The sequence below is a fragment of the Heterocephalus glaber genome, unplaced genomic scaffold, assembly GCF_053883595.1.
Source record: "Heterocephalus glaber isolate CG9 unplaced genomic scaffold, H.glaber_assembly_v1.0 deba00000470, whole genome shotgun sequence".
NCBI lineage: Eukaryota > Metazoa > Chordata > Mammalia > Rodentia > Bathyergidae > Heterocephalus > Heterocephalus glaber.
This window is the reverse complement of record NW_028258145.1, coordinates 7,185,701-7,204,709: the sequence shown is the minus strand read 5'-3', so window position 1 is coordinate 7,204,709 and position 19,009 is coordinate 7,185,701. Positions and strand designations below refer to the sequence as shown.

Below are 19,009 nucleotides of genomic sequence, written 5' to 3'. Positions count from 1 at the left end.
ATTTGTGTTTCAGTCTGACACTCTGAGATAACATGGGGGGAATAACAGTTCCCCAATCAACACATGTTCTGTAATTTTCAACTTATGTCAATGAATATGGATGTCAACATGTGGTTTTCAGAGATGGGTGATTTCACGAGCTTCAGATTTTATGAAGCCATGAGTTTAACACAGTTCAAGTAAAAGTCAACAAAATCAATTTGATTTTTTAAAACTATACAATGTGATCTAACAGCACTAACTGCTATTTCACATATTTTTTTCCTATCAGCATTCACTTACTAAGCAACAAATGAGTGCCCAGTATTTGGAAATACAGGACATAAAATAAAGATAGGACACAAGGCCTTCCCCAACACTAACACTGAACCTTCTCTTTCATCAGAGGATCTAGATGCACGACGTGATTTATTCAAATCACACCTGATCAACTGGAAAGAATGAGTGTGGCTTCTCATATAGATCAATTCAAGTTTCTAAAAGTAGACAGTTAGTGGTGTGTGCCTGTAACCCCAGGTAGGAGGATCATCACAAGTTTGAGGCCAGCCTGGTCTACTGTGATTCCAAGACCAACCTAAACTGCATAGCAAGACCCTGTCTCACAAAACAACAACAACAAAGAAAACACAAAATGAAACAAATCAAAAATGTCTCCAAGTATAGTGTGTTTAGGTTTATAATAAAAAACATAAAATTATGTTTAACAGTTCCTTTTACTATTTGCCCCATCTCCTTAAATTATTTGAATTATTTGCCCAGTAGGAATTATTCTAGAAATGCTGCCTTTTTCTCTCTCCCATCTTTTTTCTTCCCTTTTCCATCCACCTATCTTGGAGGTAGAGGACAAGGGCAGGTGTCTTAGTCAGTCCAAGGCAGTGTGGCATGGCAGAAGGGGAAGAGCCCATGGTAAGGCAAGCAGGAAACATAGAGAGCAAAAGGAGGAGCAGGGAAGAGATAAACCCTTCTAGGCCATGCCCCCAGGGACCCATCTCCTCCAATCAGACTCCACCTCTCAACTTCCCATTTATCTATAAACTCATCAGGGGACTAATCCACTGATGAGTATCAGCCCCCATGATGCAGTCACCTCCCAAAGCCCCACCTATGATCACAAGAGGCTTTGAGGGAACATCTGGGTATAAACCATAATGGCATGTGTATGGCATATTAAACTGAGCTGGATCTTACATTCTGTTCTAGTAGCCCTTGTCTCTGGTTGGGAGGAAGAGACACACCTTTGAGAAGAAACCTTATTTTACCCCTCTGGAAGATTTCTAATTTAGATTACCTGGGAAGCAATCTGATAAGGCTTAGAAAAGCAAAATAGCTTGTTACTATTTGTGCAGGCTAAAAAATAACACTCTTAGTTTTCCAATAAACTACTAGAAAACATATGTGCAAAACATAAGTTAAATTTTCACCCATTCATCTGGCTTGGCACAATAAACACAATATGCTAGAGTCCGGCCTGGCTGCTGGCTCACTTGACAGCATGTTCAGGGGGAAGATCGGGAGTGAGATGTGTTTTTATCATGTTCTACCTTTGCCTTTCTTCCACCCTGTGGTTATGTGAAGGGAGGAAAAGTTGAAAGAAACCTGTGGTCTGGTTTAAATGAGCATTCTTTGGTTTGTTCTAGGGGGTAAAATGAGCTCGTGTTTTTGGAATTAATAGTTACAAAAACAGGGGGACAGGGAGAAACTGTCTTATATCTCCTGCTGATTTAGCAGGCTATTCCCAGAAAAAGTTGAAGAAACTGTTTCCTTTTACTTAAAGCTATCACTTTTGTTGATATACTATCATCTGTGAAGCCTTTCTGCCAGGACAAACTTGACCCCAGAGTTCCTAAGGCAAATGCACAACAGCTATCTGAGAGCCGGGTGAGCAGAGAGACACCCACAGCAAGGTTGAGTGGAGACCCAGTCCTTGGCTGGCTGTTGTCTTTCATCACTCCCCACACGGCAGTGAGACTGCCTGTCAGGATCATCTTCCTCCTTACTGCGCTCTCCATGCCTCCCTCCCTCCTCTGCCATCCAACTTCAAGGAGCTGCCATGGCTCCCATCTTGCAAAAGCTGGAGTGAAAGCCCTCCTGTGGCCAATGGACTCCTCTGCCCATACTCCCTGTCTCTGCCTGGCCTAAGCAGAGCTTCTAGGATGTCCTAGTCCAGTGTCTCTGACCCTTCTCTCAAATACAGCCAATGGGGTGCCATCTTTGCCCTCTGGCAGGAAGTGCTCTGGGGAAGGTGGATGTTCCTCACCCACTGCTCTACCAGGGGTCTATGCTCCATTCACCCCTCTGCCAGCAGCTCCTCTGCCAGAGGTTCCAGAACCCTCTCATTCCTGAATGTTCTCTTCACTTGGTCTCCAGTACCCCATCTGATGGCCTTTCTTTCCTGTTGTCACCTGGTCTGTCTCCTATTTCACTGAGGCTTTCAATTTTCTTTTTCTAAGTACTAAGGATTGAACCTAAGCCCTCTGAGCTAAGTCTCCCATCCTGGGGATATGAAGGGGATGAAAAAAGCAATTGAGAAATGTAAAAAGAATGTAAACATTATGTACAGCAAAGATGTACTAATAAAATAAATTTTAAAACAAACAAAAGTTGTATTTATTTATTTAGTCATTTATTTATTTGTCATTTATCTAGTCATTTATTTATTTTTGAGACAGGCTCTTATTAAGTCACTAAGTTGCCCTGATTGAGCTGGAACTTGGAATCCTACTGTCCCTCAACCTCCCAGATTGCTGGGATTACAAGTGTGTACCACCACACCTGGCTCAATACGTTCTTAATTCCCAACTGTCAAATATTGGTGCATTTCAGAGTTCAGCCTTTGATGCCTTTTCTTCTCCCCTTTTCCACCCATTCTTTGAATAATTTCCTCCAGATTCACAATTCAGAAGCTAGCTCTACACTGAGTCCTCAATTGACATCTCCCACTCTGACCTCTCCCATAAGTTCCTGACTCCCACACACACTTGCCTGTTCACTATCTCCACCTGTCCATCAGACAGGCAGATGTGGAACGTGTGTATATCTAAGGCTGAACACTGGACTTCCTGCCCTTCAAACCCAATGCTGTCCCTGAATTGCACATCAAAGTCGATGTCATCTTCTTTCACCTGATTACTTAGTCAAAAACACTGGAAAACATCTTCTACTTTCCTAAATTATTCATCTATATTTTCCCATCTTTGAAAAGCCTCCTCTATTTGCTCATTTCTTTTTTTCCCCATTAAGTTTATTGGTACATTTTAGGTATAAAATACAGTTACATTCATCATTGAGATCTTGTACCATTACATGAGTATCTTGGTTCTTATTTTTTTCCCCTTCCCCTGCCCTCCCTTCACCCTCTCCAGCCTTCCCTATTTGCAAAGACTTTGTTTCCATTTTTTTTCCCTTTTCTCATATGTTTTCTTTTCCCTTTTTTCCTTTCCCCTACCCCTCCCACTTCCCTTGCTCCTTTAGACCTTTTCTTCCTATTACACACTATCAATTATACATTTTAAAAATTACAATATCAAGATCTAGGAGACATTACCACAGATTTTACAGAATTTAAAAGGATATAGAAAGCATATTACAAAAATCTTTTTTGAAATAAATTTGACAACTTCTAAGAAGTACCTTGGAAGACAAATTAATAAAACTAACTCTGGAGGAAATATAAAATTTGAATAGCACCTATTAAAAAGAGTATATTCCTAGCTTGAAAACCTACCTATATGACAACAGCAGGCTCATATACATTTTAACTGATAAATTATATTAAACAATTAAAGCAGAAAAAAGAAGGAACACTTCTCCCCTCATTTTAGGAACTCAACATTGTGCTCATCCTAAAACTGGATAAAGATAATAGAGGAAAAAAGTATGAACATAGATAGAAATTTGTTTAACAAAACAAACTATTAGAAGTCAGATCTGGCAGTATGTAGAAAGTGGTTTTTTTATAGGGATGGCAGTGTTGGTTTAGCATTGGAAGATCTACCCCCAAAAGTCATCATTTTAACAGAGGAAAAGAAAAAGCCATATGATCCTGTCACTAGTTGGAGAAAAAATATTGGACTAAATTGTACAGCTGTACATGGTAAAAGCTATCAGGAGACTAGAAGTAGAACAGAGCCTTCTCAACAGATTAAAGACATGTACTCCATACTTCCAGCGAGAATGCCTTATATGAATGGAGAAGATACAATGCTTTCTCCTTAAGGTGGGGAACAAGGGCAGATATGCTTACTCTTTATCTGTCCATTAAACTTTGAAACCTAGGCCCAACCAAAATAGTCTGGCAATAAAATGACACAATCAGGATAGGATTGGCAAGGTAGAAGTAAAATCTTTATATGTAGATGAAATGATCATCTACAGAGAAAATACTAAGAAATCTCTAGGAGCCCCTAGAACTTGTATTTGAATTTAGTAGGATTAGAAAACACAAGGTATATATAAAAATTCAGGTCTGTGTATACTTGCTATAAATGAAGAATTGGATATTGAAATTTAAAAGTTATTTAGGAGTACAAAGGACCTAGAAAGGTTAAAAAAATAAAACACAAAAAACAGCATTAGAAGATGTTTAGTACCTAATTTTAAGACTTCTTCTAAAGCTACAGTAATCAAGGCAGTGTTGGTGTAAGGAAAGGCATATAGATCATTTGAATAAAACAGAGAATCTAGAAATAGAACCACACATATATGGTGCATTGAGTTTTGAAAGATTATTTAACATTAGCATTTTATAGACTATAAACTCAATTCAAGAGCCGAAGAAGAGATAGTGTTTTCAGCAAAGGGCACTAGAACACCTGGTATCCATATATAAAAATTAACCTCAACCTTTTACTTCCATACGTGAAAATAACTTGAACGGATCTATGAACCTAAATATGAAAGCCTAAAAGTATAAAACTTTAACAAGAAATTATAAGAGAAAAGTGTTATGAATTTAGGGAAGGCAAGAGCTACCTAGGATACAAAAAACATGATGTATAAAAGAAAAAAATTGATAAATGAGATTCCATCAAAATTTAGAACTTTAAATGACATCATTAAAATGAAAAGTAGTCCTTAAACAGACCATATTTACAATGCATATAACCTATGACCAGAATATATAAAGAACTCTTACAGCTCATTAATAGACAACCCAATTAAAAAGTAGACATAAGAAGATGATAAATAGCCAGTATAGCACAAGGAATGGTGTGCAACTCTAGAATCAGAAAAATTCTAATCAGTACAATAACAAGATTGAATTATACACTCATTAAGGAGATGAAGTTAAAAGTTTTAAAAGCCTTGTCATGACTTTTTCTTTTTGTTGGTTTCTCCCTCTTTGCATTTAATTTGTCACACCCAGTGGGTTCATTCTGCTGGGTTTCCTGGGGTTGTGATCCTCATTGTCTTTTCCTAGAGTATTGTCTAAAAATTTTTGGAGTGTGGGTTTGGTATTCATGAAGTTCCTGAGGTGCTCTTTGTCATGAAAGTATCTTATTTCTCCATCCATTTTGAAAGATAGTTTTGCAGGGTCCATCAATCTGGGTTGGAGGCTGTTTTCCTTTAGGGCTTGAAATACATCACTCCAAGCTCTTCTTGCCTTGAGGGTTTGCATTGAAAAGTCTGCTGTGATTCTGATGGGCTTTCCCATGTATGTAATTTGTTTCTTTTCTCTCTCTGCTTGTAGAATTTTGTTCTTCTGTTGGATTTCTGGAATACTAAATATTATATGCCTATGTGTAGATTTTTTTTGAGCAAGGCTAGCTGGAGTCCTATATGCCTCACTTATCTGTATGTCAAGTTCTTTTCCCCTCCTTGGGAATTTTTCTGCCATCACTTCTGTGAACAGTTTTTTTTATATGTTATCTGCACTCTCTCTTCTTTCTTCATTGACTTCAATCAGTCTTATGTTATTCAATCATCATTTTGCATTTAGTGCATTTGTTTCTAGATAACTACTGAGTGGATTTATAGAATTCTGGGAATCTCCCTTATGATTAGAAGGATTAACTAAGCAATTATTACCTTACTCTAATTTTCCTTCCAAATAAAAGAATATTGAAAGAAGTTAACTTCTTCTTTCTTTTGTTTTTACTTTATTTATTTACTTAATGGTGTATATTAAAACATGACAAACCTTGTTGTTAAAACCCCATATCAGTTGGGCATGGTGGCTCACACCTGTAATCCTAGCACTCAGGAGGTTGAAGCAGGAGGATAATAAGGAGTTTGAGGCCAGTTTGAGCTACATAATACAACACTGTCTCAAAAAATAAAAAAAAAAGAAAAAAAACCTGTGCCAAATATTCTTCTTGACATGCATACTCCAAGTGCTGCCTGAAAGCGAGGAATAAGCATCATCATGATTTACAGCTAAGCATACTGCGGCCCACAGAGGCTATAAGGAGCAGGCTAAAATGTCAGATCAGACTGGCCTAATCTAAAGTCTGCTTTGGATTCTGCATCTACCCTCCCTACTTCTGAGTACATTTTTAGAACATGAGACATAGCTTATATTTTCTATAAATAATATTATCAACTTTACTGAAAGGAATATGAGCAAAAATGACCAAGGAATCAGGATTGTTTACTTCTTCAATATTCCATAAGCAGCACCACATTCTGATGGCATGACAGTGTGCTGCTCAAATCAGCAACACAACTCAGGCCTTGTCTAAGTTCCCAGGAACGTTTCTGATATCCAGTTATAAACCACAAACTCCTGCAATTCTCTGTGTGAAGACAGGGCTGACTCAATGGCAATGGACAGAAAGAGCTTATCCTCTAGGGTGTACTGAAACAAGGAGAGGGAAATGTATTTTAAAGCTAAATAATGTCAGCATAAAAGCTGTTATTTGGAAAAGAATACATAATCCTTACTTAGAAGGCAGAATCTTACACACGGGTTCATAATTAGTTAATCTTACCAAGTTTGCAACCATCAATATTTCCCTCCAGGCCTCTTTCACTAAGTTCCTTCATTATTGATGTAGTCTGGAAAAAGGCTCCTTCCCTAAGGTTTTGTGTGTGTGTGTGTGTGTGTGTGTGTGTGCGCGCGCGTGAGCGCACGTGCTCACAGTGACTCAGGAACGAGGTGGAGAGCAAGGCAGGGAGAAAGCGGGTCACATTTGCACATGGGCTCCAGTCTGTACACTCTCAGTGCTGGGCTCGGGACAGGGGACCACCACATGAGCCAGCTGCAGCCCCCTGGGCACCAACCTCTCCTCTATCCTCATCAGCTGGGACTCCAGATGCTGACCTGAGCTTTTCCACCACCTGAGGGCCTGTGTGACCTGCTCCAAGGACCAGACTGGGCCGGTGCATTTTAGCTGTCCGTGGTGCTGGTGCCTCCTTTCTCCTCAGCCACTAGGGCCCTCCCACCTTCCTCTCCCTCAGTGCCTCCACCTGCTCACTCCTCTGCACCCTCAGAGAAGGCTGGGGCTTCCACTGCCCCCTGCAGAGGGGACCACCCCGAGGACTCCCAACTTCTCACATTGCCACCCAAGGCCCCTCCTTTCTGCACAGCATAAGAGTTGTCCATTATGCTCAGAGTTACCTTCGGTCCTATGCCAGCTCTCTCAGCCAGTCCCCCAGCACAGCAAGGACTCCATCTACTTTTTTCTGCCTCCTTCACGACTACCAAGTGCAAGTCACTATAACTGCAACCTGGACCACTGTGCAAGCATCCGATCTGTCTTGCTGCTTCTATGTATGTCTCCTAGAGTTCATTCTTCCACCATAGGGCCAGCGATGGACAGTGGCTTAAAATATGTCCTTGGCTTGCTTTACCATTAAATCACAGCCACACTGCCTTAGGCTCCAAGCTCTGTCCTGTCCCTTCCTCCCCATTCGAGCCCCACTCTTTCCCTGCCCCCTGGGATCCTTACCTGTGTTCTGTGAGCTTCACACCTCAGGATTTGCGTCAGCATCTTCTTCTGTCTGGAATGCTCTTTGCTCAGATCCTAGCTGACTCCATGGCCTTCCTGTCTCAGATTAATCATCACCTCCATAGAAAGACCTTGGTTCACATGCCCTGTGTGTCCAATACTTTCTGTCTTTGACACCAGGAATTTTGTTGTTTGCTTTGAGCATCCTGAACAAACAGCTTTGTGTATAGGGCGAGAAGGTTTAGACCATGCTACTCAGCGCAAGGTCTCACGGATCCTCTTCCCTCAAGAGCACTTGTTACTAGTCAACAATGAGATAAACAAAGACATCCCACCTCGGTCTGTTAGGTTAGTTAACAAGCAACAGAGCAAGTTTATCTGTCACACTAAAAATGTTAAATATCAGCATCCATGGTGTTCATTCAAAGAGAATGTCTAGGAATTTAATAAGGTAATTGGTATTTCCCTTAGAGTTCTACCCTGAGTGTCAATCCCAAACAGCCAAATAATATGTGTATAATAGTGAAGCCTATATTAACTACCAATATACTTTTCATAAATAATGCTACCCATTTTTGCAGTACTGTATTTCCTATACAATGCTTTCTGTGATTGCAGAGATATAATTTCTATGTCTAGTGAACATAATAACTAAGTATCAGAGCTCACATTCTGTGTCCTGGCCTGAACAACCTCTTTCTCCAAAGTCACTTTTGTGTGATTGTTTGGTTTTTTTTTTGGTACCGGGGATCAAACTCAGGACTTTTCCCTTGCAAGGCAGGTGTGGCACCGCTGAGCTAAATCTCTGGCCCACTTTTGTGTGATTCTTGAGTGGGTCTATGTATGGCATTTGGAGCAGGAGGCCTAATTTTGCAGGGTGGGCAGTGGGGCAGCCTCATGGAGACACCTGGCTGGCCTGGTTGCCTCCCACAGCCTCGTTCTACAAGGCAGAGGGGTCATGAGCACTGGGCACCTTGCTGTGAAGGATGAGGCAGAGGCCCAGGAGGAGGAGGGGAACCTCCCACCCTGCCTGGCCTGGCCCAGCCCCAGGGTGCAGGGAGACCAAGATGCTTAGGGCAAAATCAATTCACTTCCCAACTTGCTTGGACAAGGTGTGTTCAGCAAATAGGATGGCTTGCTGCCAAGTTCCTCATCTCAAGGGGATACCAGTGACTGAGCTGCCCATTCTCACCTGTCTCTTCCATGCACACTCCTTTCTGAGGTCTGCAGGCCCAACCCTGGGGATGTCACACCCCTCTTTCCCTTCTGGCCACACCTAATCCATCAGGGACTCTGTGAGTCCCATTTTCAGACTGAATCCAAGGGTCTTGCACTTCTACACCTCTTTCCCATCACCACAGGGCAGGCTGGTGACAGCCGTGGCCTCCCCTAACCCTGTCTCTGCCCTTGCCTCTTTTCACAGAGCTGGGGTATCTGTGTGCAGACGTGCAGATGAGGTCGCTCCACTGCACCCACGTGTCTGCATGAAGCCTCCCACGGGCTTGGGCTTGCACTTCCTGTGGAGGACAGTGAAGCCTGGGATGTAAACCTACAGGGCCTTCACAACCCAGCTCCAGGCTCCCTGCATCTCCTTCTCCTGAGCCCAAGTGCCCCCTACTCTGCCACCCTGGTCCTCAGAGCATGTGGCACCCCACACCACTGTCCAGCAGTGCTCTCCAGCAGAGTTCCCAGTCCCATGCTTCTCTGCTCCTTCCCATGAAGGTCAGATTAGAGCTGTCCTCTACCCCTATGTGGTGTCCTTGCTGATCCCCCATGGTTCCTTTGAACACTGGATCCCTCACCTTTAACACACTCTCTTACTTCCTCACGTGCTAGGTTCCTTGTCTAGAGCCTGCCACCTCCCTCTGCCCATTGTTGCCAGAAACATGGGACCTAGGGGACAGGGGTCATTTTGTCTTGCTCATATTAGGACCCTAAATATTCAGACTCCTGTATAACCCATAGTGGGAGACCAATGGATACTTACCAAATGAGTACCTGCAAATGGACCCTCTGAGAGTGACTGGGTGTCTGCAAGAACTTCCAAAGTTAGGCCCTGGACCTAGGTCCACCATGTTTGTCACAACCCAATATTATTACTATTATTATTTATTTTTATTCATCTATTTTTAAAATTTTTACTTTTATGAATCCATGCTTGCAGTATATAATGTTTGCATTCCTTGTGGGGATTGGTGCATGCACATAACACTCCTTTATTCTTTGCACTTCCTCTTCCTCTCCTTTCCCTCTTCATCTCTCCATCTCTTGGTTCCCTTCCCATCTGCAAAAGATCCAACTCCCTGTTTCCTCTTCTCTTTTATTTTGCTCTTTATTTATACTTTGGGTTTCTCATATCAGATAAATCGTGCGATATTTAAGCTTGTGTGTCTGATTTATTTTCACTTAACATTATGGTCTCAAGGTGCTTCGTTGTACCCCATTTTTAAGCCAGAGTTGACCCAGTCCCCTGTCTTGGGCAGTTAGCTCATGGTACAAGGCTGCTTCAGAGTCACGGAGCACAAGCAGCCCATGACGAGCTCGTTTACTGGGTCAGAGAACAACACACCAGGCAGGATTAGCAAGCACAGCCTGGGAGTTTCCAGGAGTAAGCTGAGCTCACTCGGCTATGTTTCCATAAATAATCCTTCTGTGGAGGCCAGGTAACCAAACTGGACTCTCATAGCTCCCTGGACAATCCAATGACATGAACCCAGACAGGAAATATCATTTTCTCTAATATCACAGCTCCTAAGGCCTCAACACACTTTTGTCACCTTGCATGCTATCTACAGAATCCATATGATAGGTGGAAATTGGTTCAGGGAGGGACTCACAGGGAGGAAGGACATGACTCACCAGGATAAAGACAGTGAAAAATATAACGACAATGGCAGCCGTAATGAACAGCTTCTTCCGGGGGAACACAGCGGCAGGGAGCAGGAAGACTAGCGAAAAGCAGATGGCACCACGCAGGCCTCCATAGGCAATAATGAACTGGTCCTTGAAGGTCAGCGGGATGGTGCGGAACCAATTGATGACCTGAGTCAGGACGAAGACACCTGTGCAGAAAGACAAACCCAGAAGGAAACAGATTATGAGGCCAGGCTGTGCAACAGTTCCACCTGTTTTGTGTACTCCTTTGATGGGGCCAAGTATTGAAGAAGAGGTCCCAAGGCCTGCCCCTTTCCTCCTGTCTGGAAGTACTAGTTGGTGCCAGGGTCTTTGCTGTTATTGCTCCAGGACACCAGGTGAAAATGTGGAAACAGAGAAGCCAGAGGGACTGATTGGATTTGCAGCCAAAGGACGAAAAGTTTATGTCAGGAAGTGGGGAAGAGAGACAGGGAGAAGAAGAGGAAGAGAAAAAAGATAAGGAAGGAGAGGAAGAGGAAAAGAGAGGAAGAAAAGGAAGAGAAAGGAGATAAGCAAGAAAGAGAAAGAAGAGGAGGAGAAAGAAGGAAGAGGAAAGGAAAGAGGAAGAAGAGAAAGGAGATGAGAAAGGAGAAAAGAGGAGAGGGAGGAAGAAGGAGGAGGACAAAGAAAAGGATGAAGGGGAGGAAGGAGATGAAGAAAGAGAATAAAAATGGAGGAGGAAAAGGAAGAGGAAGAAGGATATGAGGAGGAAGAAGAAATAAAGACAAAGCAGCCACTACAGCAAAAGATGGGGGACAGGAAGATGGGCTCCTCACCCAGTGCTCGCCAGATGAGGCAAAAGGCCAGCGTGAAGCAGACGAAGGCCCAGTTCCACTCGTGGTTCTTCCCCACAGTGGACACACCCATGAAGATGAAGATCAGGGTCTCGCTGACGCTGCTTAGCATTTTCATGAAGTACTTGATGGTGGTATAGGACTTCTGGGACACGTTTTCTTCCACGTACTTGTTCATGGTCATTGCGCAAGCAGTGATTCTGAAGGGAAGACACAGCTTCTATGGAGACATGACAAGATTCCAACTGGAACACAACACCAGGCTCCTAGGAGCTAAATGATCATCTACCCACCTGCTCTGGACCACGGCATTGCTCACTGACCTTTGTATGAGCGTCTGACTTGCATGTAAACCTGAGGTGCCTGCTATCTCTCCAAGGCTTCCTCAGCTACTGGGCTCCAGCTCCCTGCTCCACCCATTCCTCCATGCCCTGTGCCCCTCCTCCCAGCGTCACAGGTCTGCACGTCTCCTGGCATCAGCACCATCGCCCTCCTCTCAGTTATACAGGTCCAAAACAAATTTGAAGCCCTGTATCTTCCTATAAAACCAATTCCTTTGCCTACATACACCGTATTATCTAAAAATCCTCAACTATTGCATAAAACCCTAAATTTGAAACAGAGGTCACCCTGGGCGTCCCACCTCCCCGACACACACATGCCCCCAGCATCCTTCTCCATTAACTATGCTATCTCTGTCTTCAGTGCTTCAGATCCCTGAACATCTCTTGAACCCACTCTTTTTTTGTTGTTTTTCTTTTGTTATTGTTGTTGTTGTTTGTTTGTTTATCCCAATGCTTAGTTCTTTTCATTTCTGTTTATCCATCTACTTCTGTGAAATTCAAAATGTGTTTGTAACCTCTGAGAATTCCTAAAGGAAAGAAACTATTCTGCTGGTTTCCCTCTCTATTTATTTCCAAAAAGTCGGGACCACAGAATACTGGATTCTATGTTCATCATATCTGTTTTGATGCAGAACCCTTGCAACCAGGAGAAAGGCCAAATCCTGGGGCCTAAGGTGGACACATATGTCCCTCAGGGACCACTAATACCCTGTCCCCCAGCCTCCCACCCTGGCACAGGCTGCAGGCCTTGGCTCTGTGCAGTTTGCCAAATGTGCCCTGGCTCTTTACTGTCCTCTTGCCTTACCACACACATGGGCTCCCCTCTGGCCCCAACATCCCACCAACCCAGATCCCATCCACAGAGGGAAATTTACTATGAGCCAGGGCACAGCTCACAAGCAGCTGAAGAGCTGTGGTTACTATGAAGTACCCAAAGGACTTCTGAAGCAGAGGTTTTTGCAAAAGGAATTCAGAGGCTGGAATTAACTCGAGCTGCCCCATCCTCCACTCCAAGATAAGGAGCCACAAACCAGAGCTCCAATGACCTTGTGTGCCATTCTCTGCTTGGCCCCACCATGGGGTCCTCTGTCCCCTGAGGCTTCTGCTGTCACTGCAGGAAGTCCTCCTACCAGGAGCAACAGGACAGGTAGAAGGATGCAAACCTGAAGGTCCCCTGAGTTAAGACCTAACAGGTCACCACAATCACATTTCATTGCAGGAATTAGACCTGGGCCTCACATAGAAAATATGTATACTTATTTCTGTGCCTCACATTCAAACAAAACAAAGACTTCACCCAGGCAAGAACTGTGCATGGAGCCACAGTGTCCCTCTAGAACACACAGATCTTTCTTTAAGATTTATGAGTGAAGTACACATAACTGCTGTGGTTTCCCCAAAGAAAAAAAGGCCTTATTAAATGTGCTAATAAAATTCAGCAGTCACAAACACATGGCAAAGCCTCTGACTGGCTGATGGCTTTGGAGACACTGGTCCACATGAACGGTACCTTCTCTGTGTTACCAGTATGGTAACAACACTTTGCAGACTGTGTCACTTCAAACTCATGAGAGATTTACACAGTGAGTTCATCATCATAAATTCCCACTTTTATAAACTAGAGAACGAGGGTGGACACGGGTTCAGTTACTCCAGACTGCACAGCTAATTAAGGTTGTGCGGGGTGTTGTCCAGGCAGCCTGACTCAAAGCCTCACTGTCCTGTCTTAATCACACCTCTGACTCCGACCCTCTTTCCTCCCTCTTCTAAATATTCTTGTGATTTCATCAAGCCCACCTGGATAATCCAGCCTACTCTCTTCATCTCCATCTCCTAATGTAGTCTCATCAGCAAAGTCCCTTTTGCTCCATAAAATAAAAGGTTAGTAATTCTCAGGATTGGGATGTGGACATCTTTGGGGGCCATTGGTTCACTACATTTATGAAAATCTTCATCTTTCGTTTTGGCCTAATTTTTCTTTAGACTTTTACAAAGTAAGATTTTCCCAACACAAAATCATGAGGGCAAAAGCAGATTAAGCTGATTAAGAATCTGAATAGTAACATGTTTTGTAAAGGAAAGACATAAACATTGCATCACAAACCAGTAAGCTTTCCTTAAAACAGAATATTTATAACAAATATAACTTACAATGGCCATACTATTTCTTGGAATTCTCTACTTCTATGCAAAAGATGCTTCACAGGGGCAATGGGAAAGATGCTTTGGAAGTGCAGGGAAGGCAGCCGGAGCTTCTACTGCAAAAGAGGGGACATCTGTCCAAAGTCTTCATTGGTAAATGTGAGCTTACCAATCAGGAGACCAAAGAGGGAATACAATTGTCCCTCAGTATCCCGGGGGGCTGGTCCTAGGAGCCCTGTAAGTACCCACATCTGAGGATGCTCAAGTCCCCTGCATAAAATGCCATGGCATTTGCATGGAACTTAGGCACAACCCCCTATGTACTTTAAACCATCTCTGGACAACTTACAGCACGAAATAAAATGTCAATTATATGTAAATAGCTGTTATACCACATTGCTTAGGAAATAATGACATGAATAAAATAGTCTGTTCATGTTCAGAACAGATGTAGTTTTCTTTTGGAAAGTTTTTGACCTGCAGTTGATTTAAGCTGTGAATATGGTCTATGCAGATACCAAGGCCTGACAGTAATCCAAGAAAAAGAAGCAGGCATGGACTGAGGCATGGAGGAAAGAGAGGTTGGCACATGCAGGGACTGTAGGATGGGTCTGCTAGCTAGAGAACAGAGAGGTGGCCACACTAAGAGCAGACAATGAATGATGTTAGGGTAGGATAATGACACTGGTACACCTAATGCTTAGAAGCTCAAACTTTATTCTACAAGCTAGAGGAGAAAATGAGATATTACAATTTTGATTATATAATTAATCTCTACCTTTGGTTATATAATTATTTCTAATCTCTCTACCTGTATCTCCACTAAGACTCAGCTTTCTATTAGGAAAAAGAAGTGTCTTCCATGCCTAGGACAGTGTCTGGCACACCATTAATGCATTTTCACCAGCAACTGTATGAATTGTTAACAGGAATGGTGGTGGACAGAAGGAGATTTGTATTTTAGAAAGAGAAAACTGAAGGACAAATGGAGGATGGAACTGGAAGGTCCTGAACCAGGGGAATGGAGGGCGTTTGTTTCCTATGATGGTTCATCATTCTACTTTTAAAACCTGTTGTAGCACCTGGCCCATAGACCATCCCTGAATGTCCACGTTTTGATAGGTGTTAGCTCCCTTCTATAGGACCACACGGAGGCTAGCATGTATAGAATTCACTGGTGCATTCTACTTAGTTATTATCTTGCCTCGCTTTAACATAATTGTGGGGTGATTATCACCAATTTAGAGATGGAGAAGTAAAACCACTGTAATTAGTGGTTTTTACATTCACCAGAAATTGAGGTTTTCTTATCCATATATCACTCAAAATACAGCATGGGCAAAAATTAAGCCAGCTAATACCACCTCACCCAAGTCTAGGGGGGAAAACAGACTTTCTATTTAGAGGATCGGTCATGTAGTGATTTTCTGAATAGGAAATTCCACAAATTCCTTCTCTATAGTACTCTGTGACTCCACTGAAGCACCAGAAGGTGTGCTTGGAGATCCCAGGAACCATCTCTGCTCAGTGTGGGCCTCTGTCTGTGGAGGTACCACATTCAAGTTCAATCAATCTCAGCTATGTCCAGGATAAGGAAGGCCCAAACGACAAAGGCTGAATTCTGCTTGTGAAGATTATGCATAAAGCCTATATAAATATAAGGTGCATATATACAAGGAGTGACAAAATATGGTGAAGGTTTCAATTTTTAAAAAACACTTCAGTAAAAGACACATTGTCATTAATCCCCCTCAGAACATTTACCCTCTCTGTGGTTATCCCATCATTCTCGCCACTTTCTTCAGCAGTTCTGGAGTCCCCTTTCATGAATGTCTTTAGTTGCACTGTCCTGGCTGCCTGGATGTCCTGAATTGACTCAAAACTTTTAGCTTTCATGGTCATTTTGACTTTGGGGAAGAGCCAGGAATTACACGGTGCCCGATCTGGTGAAAAAGGTAGATGAGGACACACTGTCATGTTTTTATTTGACAGAAATTGTCATAAATATTACTGATGAGTTCAAGACATTGAGTGAGGCAGCCACAAAAAGACTTGTAAGAACAGACTTCCAGAACTACTTCAGAAAGTGGCAAGTATGGTGGGTTTAAGTATGTTCAAAGTGAGAGACAATGTATTTCTTACTGTAAAAAATTTTTACATTTTTTAAACATTCATCATCATTTTTGATCAGGTCTCATATATATGGTCTGTGTTGACATAGTAAAAAGCCTGTGGCTCTTATTTAGTTTACAAATAAAGATGATTTTTTTGAGTGAAGAGTAGTCAATTCTCTGATTTTTATTTCCACATTAGGAGACACTTCCTGGAACTCGGACTGTTTTGAGGGAGCTGAACTGATAGCAGGTTGCAGAATTCATTTGCTCACATTATCTATCTCTACATGATCTTTAAAGAACATGGATAAAATTACAGGCAAATATAGCCCAAGTAACACAGTCTCAGTCAAAACTTTGCCAAATATGAAGCTGTACTCAGTGCCAATCGTTAGCAGTGAAGACTGACGATTAGAAAGCTTTCTCTCTATTGGTGAAAGCCAGGCCATGCAGCGATGCTGGGTCTACTGCAAGTTCTCAGAATAAAGCATTCACTCATGGGAGCTAAGTTAATTATTCCGTGGCATGGACTCACTGTATAGTGAAGTGCCTCTTCCAGGAAACCTGACAACCAAGAGAAAGTGAGTTTGACATATGAGAAAATGCCACCAACATTTGTTTTCCAAAGGAGGACCCTAGCATAGAACTAGAACAATCTTTCTTAAAATATCCAAGATGAAATAAGTCAGTTGAAACTACTGTAAATACCGGTGCATACATGTAGCCTTGTCCACTGTGTGGATTCTCTGTGTCATTTTTTTCCTTCTTCATAAATACTTTCACTCTGTTCCACCAGCATTGACATTACCACTTACAGTCACCAAGAGCAATCATGATTGCACACAGAAAGGATACACAAAGGATTGAAGCTCAGCATCAGAAATGTACTGAAGCATGAGGTGGAGGTGCCAGGGCACTCCGGAGCCTCCTGACTCCAGCTGGGGAATGCGGTGAATGGCTTTGGAGAGGCAGGAAGACTGGACTAAGGTCATGACAGTGGAATTAACCTTTTCCAGATGGAGAATTCCTGTCAGTGCTGGAGGTGAGCTGCAGGTGGTGCTGGGTATGAAACTTTGCTATGCCAGGAGCTCATGCCAGATTACACACAGAGTATCCTCAGTGCTCTTCTCAAGCCCTGGGGACATCAGTATGTGTCACTGCTTTCCGAAGCTCTGACAGCCCTAGTAGTGTATTCACCAGAGCAGTGTGGTCTATGGACCATGTAATTACTGAAAATCTCTGGGGAAACAAACACCAGGGCCATATCTGAGACCTCCAGAGAATCAGGATCTCTGACAGTTACCTGGTATTCTGCCTAATAGCAGACTTTTCAGATGATTCCTGAGTACATCAAAGTTTGAGGAGAGAAGGGGGGATTAAAGGAGAAGAAAGAAGGAGAGCAAGAGCTGAAACTTGCTTTATTTTATTAAACATTTTATTGGAAGGTGAACCTAAAGGATCATGTGGGACTGGAAAATGACTGTGGTTCTTATTACCCTTTGTCAACTGCTGTCTTCCAGACACCTGCACCCTCCTGCCCCTGTCACCTCCTCCCCAACAGGGATCCCTCAACCCCAGGAACAACAGGCAGCTCAGAGCTGGGACCTCCAGCTTTGAACCCACAGAGCCACTAACATGTTATCAGCTACGTGACCACACTCTGTTCATGTATCCCAGACCACAAAATAAAATATGCTGTAATTGTGTTTAGTCTTTGCACAACAGCCAAAGCTGCCCCTTCTCTCTGCCTGGAGCTTAGTGTCTGCATGCACCAGAGCCCTTCACTTGAAGCCTTCCACTAGCCATTTCCCCTTCCCAGAATTCCCTTCTCTTCATCCCTGAGCTGCATCCCAGATGCCCTCATTCCCACCTTCCATCCCTCACTATGCAGGGCCAAACCTCCCTTGGTAACTTTAGTCAGCCCAGACTCTCAATGGTGGCCTCAGTCTGTTACCTACTGGTAGGAGATCCTACTTCTCAGGTCTCAGAGTGAGTCACATGACAGTCTGATCCAATCACAGTTCTCCAAAGCCCTGGGCCAATCATAGTCCTTCCTTAGACATTTTTCCCACAGGGGCAAGCAGGCAAGAGCTCCTATTCTCCAATGACACAGTTATGGATATACATATATGCTTCCCCCATTTGTCTATAACCATGCTTCATGTTTTGGAGATGGCTAACTTAAAACAAGGAAGCCATTGCACTAAGGAAGACCAAGTTGACCAAGAGCAATGGCTCCCATCACCCTAAGACCAAATCCATACCTGTCCTCATGGAGAATGTGTTTTTTTCTTTCTTTATATTAGAGCATGTAGTACTATAGAATGATGAGGTTCATTTTGGGAAATTAGTGCATGAATTTAACTTATCTTGTTTATTCTCAATGCCATTATCCCTCTCTCCCTTTCCCCAGTCCCCTACCCCAACCCCCTTCCCTCTCTCCAAAAGTCTAGTTTTCAGTTTCCTGTCATCTCTCCTTTATCCTTTCTTCCTTCCTTTCTTCCTTCCTTCCTCTCTCTCTCTCTCTCCCTCTTTTGCTCCCTCTCTCTCTCCTCTCTCTCTCTATTTATTATTCTCATATAGGAGAAACTATATTTTTGACTTTCTGAGCCTAGCTTTTTCACTTAACATGATCTATTTTCCTGAAAATGACATAATTTCATTCTTATTACAGCTGAACAAAGATTTCCTGAATAGGACTCTAGTAGCATAGGAGAAAATATCAAGAATCAACAAGTGGGACTACTCAAATTAAAAAGCTTCTGCACAGCAAAGCAAACAATAGAGTGAAGAGACAACCTTCAGAATGGAAG

At 42.8% G+C, this 19,009-nt stretch overlaps 1 protein-coding gene across 1 annotated transcript in view; it reads right to left on the bottom strand.

The window, feature by feature from the left end:
- Slc9a2 (solute carrier family 9 member A2) overlaps window positions 1-19,009 on the bottom strand; it is an 88,151-nt gene that overhangs the window by 17,853 nt on the left and 51,289 nt on the right. Inside the window, exons 4-5 of the mRNA XM_004844473.4 lie at window positions 11,579-11,796; window positions 10,749-10,951 (exon numbers count right to left, since the gene is read on the bottom strand). Coding sequence (XP_004844530.2) covers window positions 10,749-10,951; window positions 11,579-11,796 — 421 coding nt within the window. The remainder of the gene's footprint in view (window positions 1-10,748; window positions 10,952-11,578; window positions 11,797-19,009) is intronic.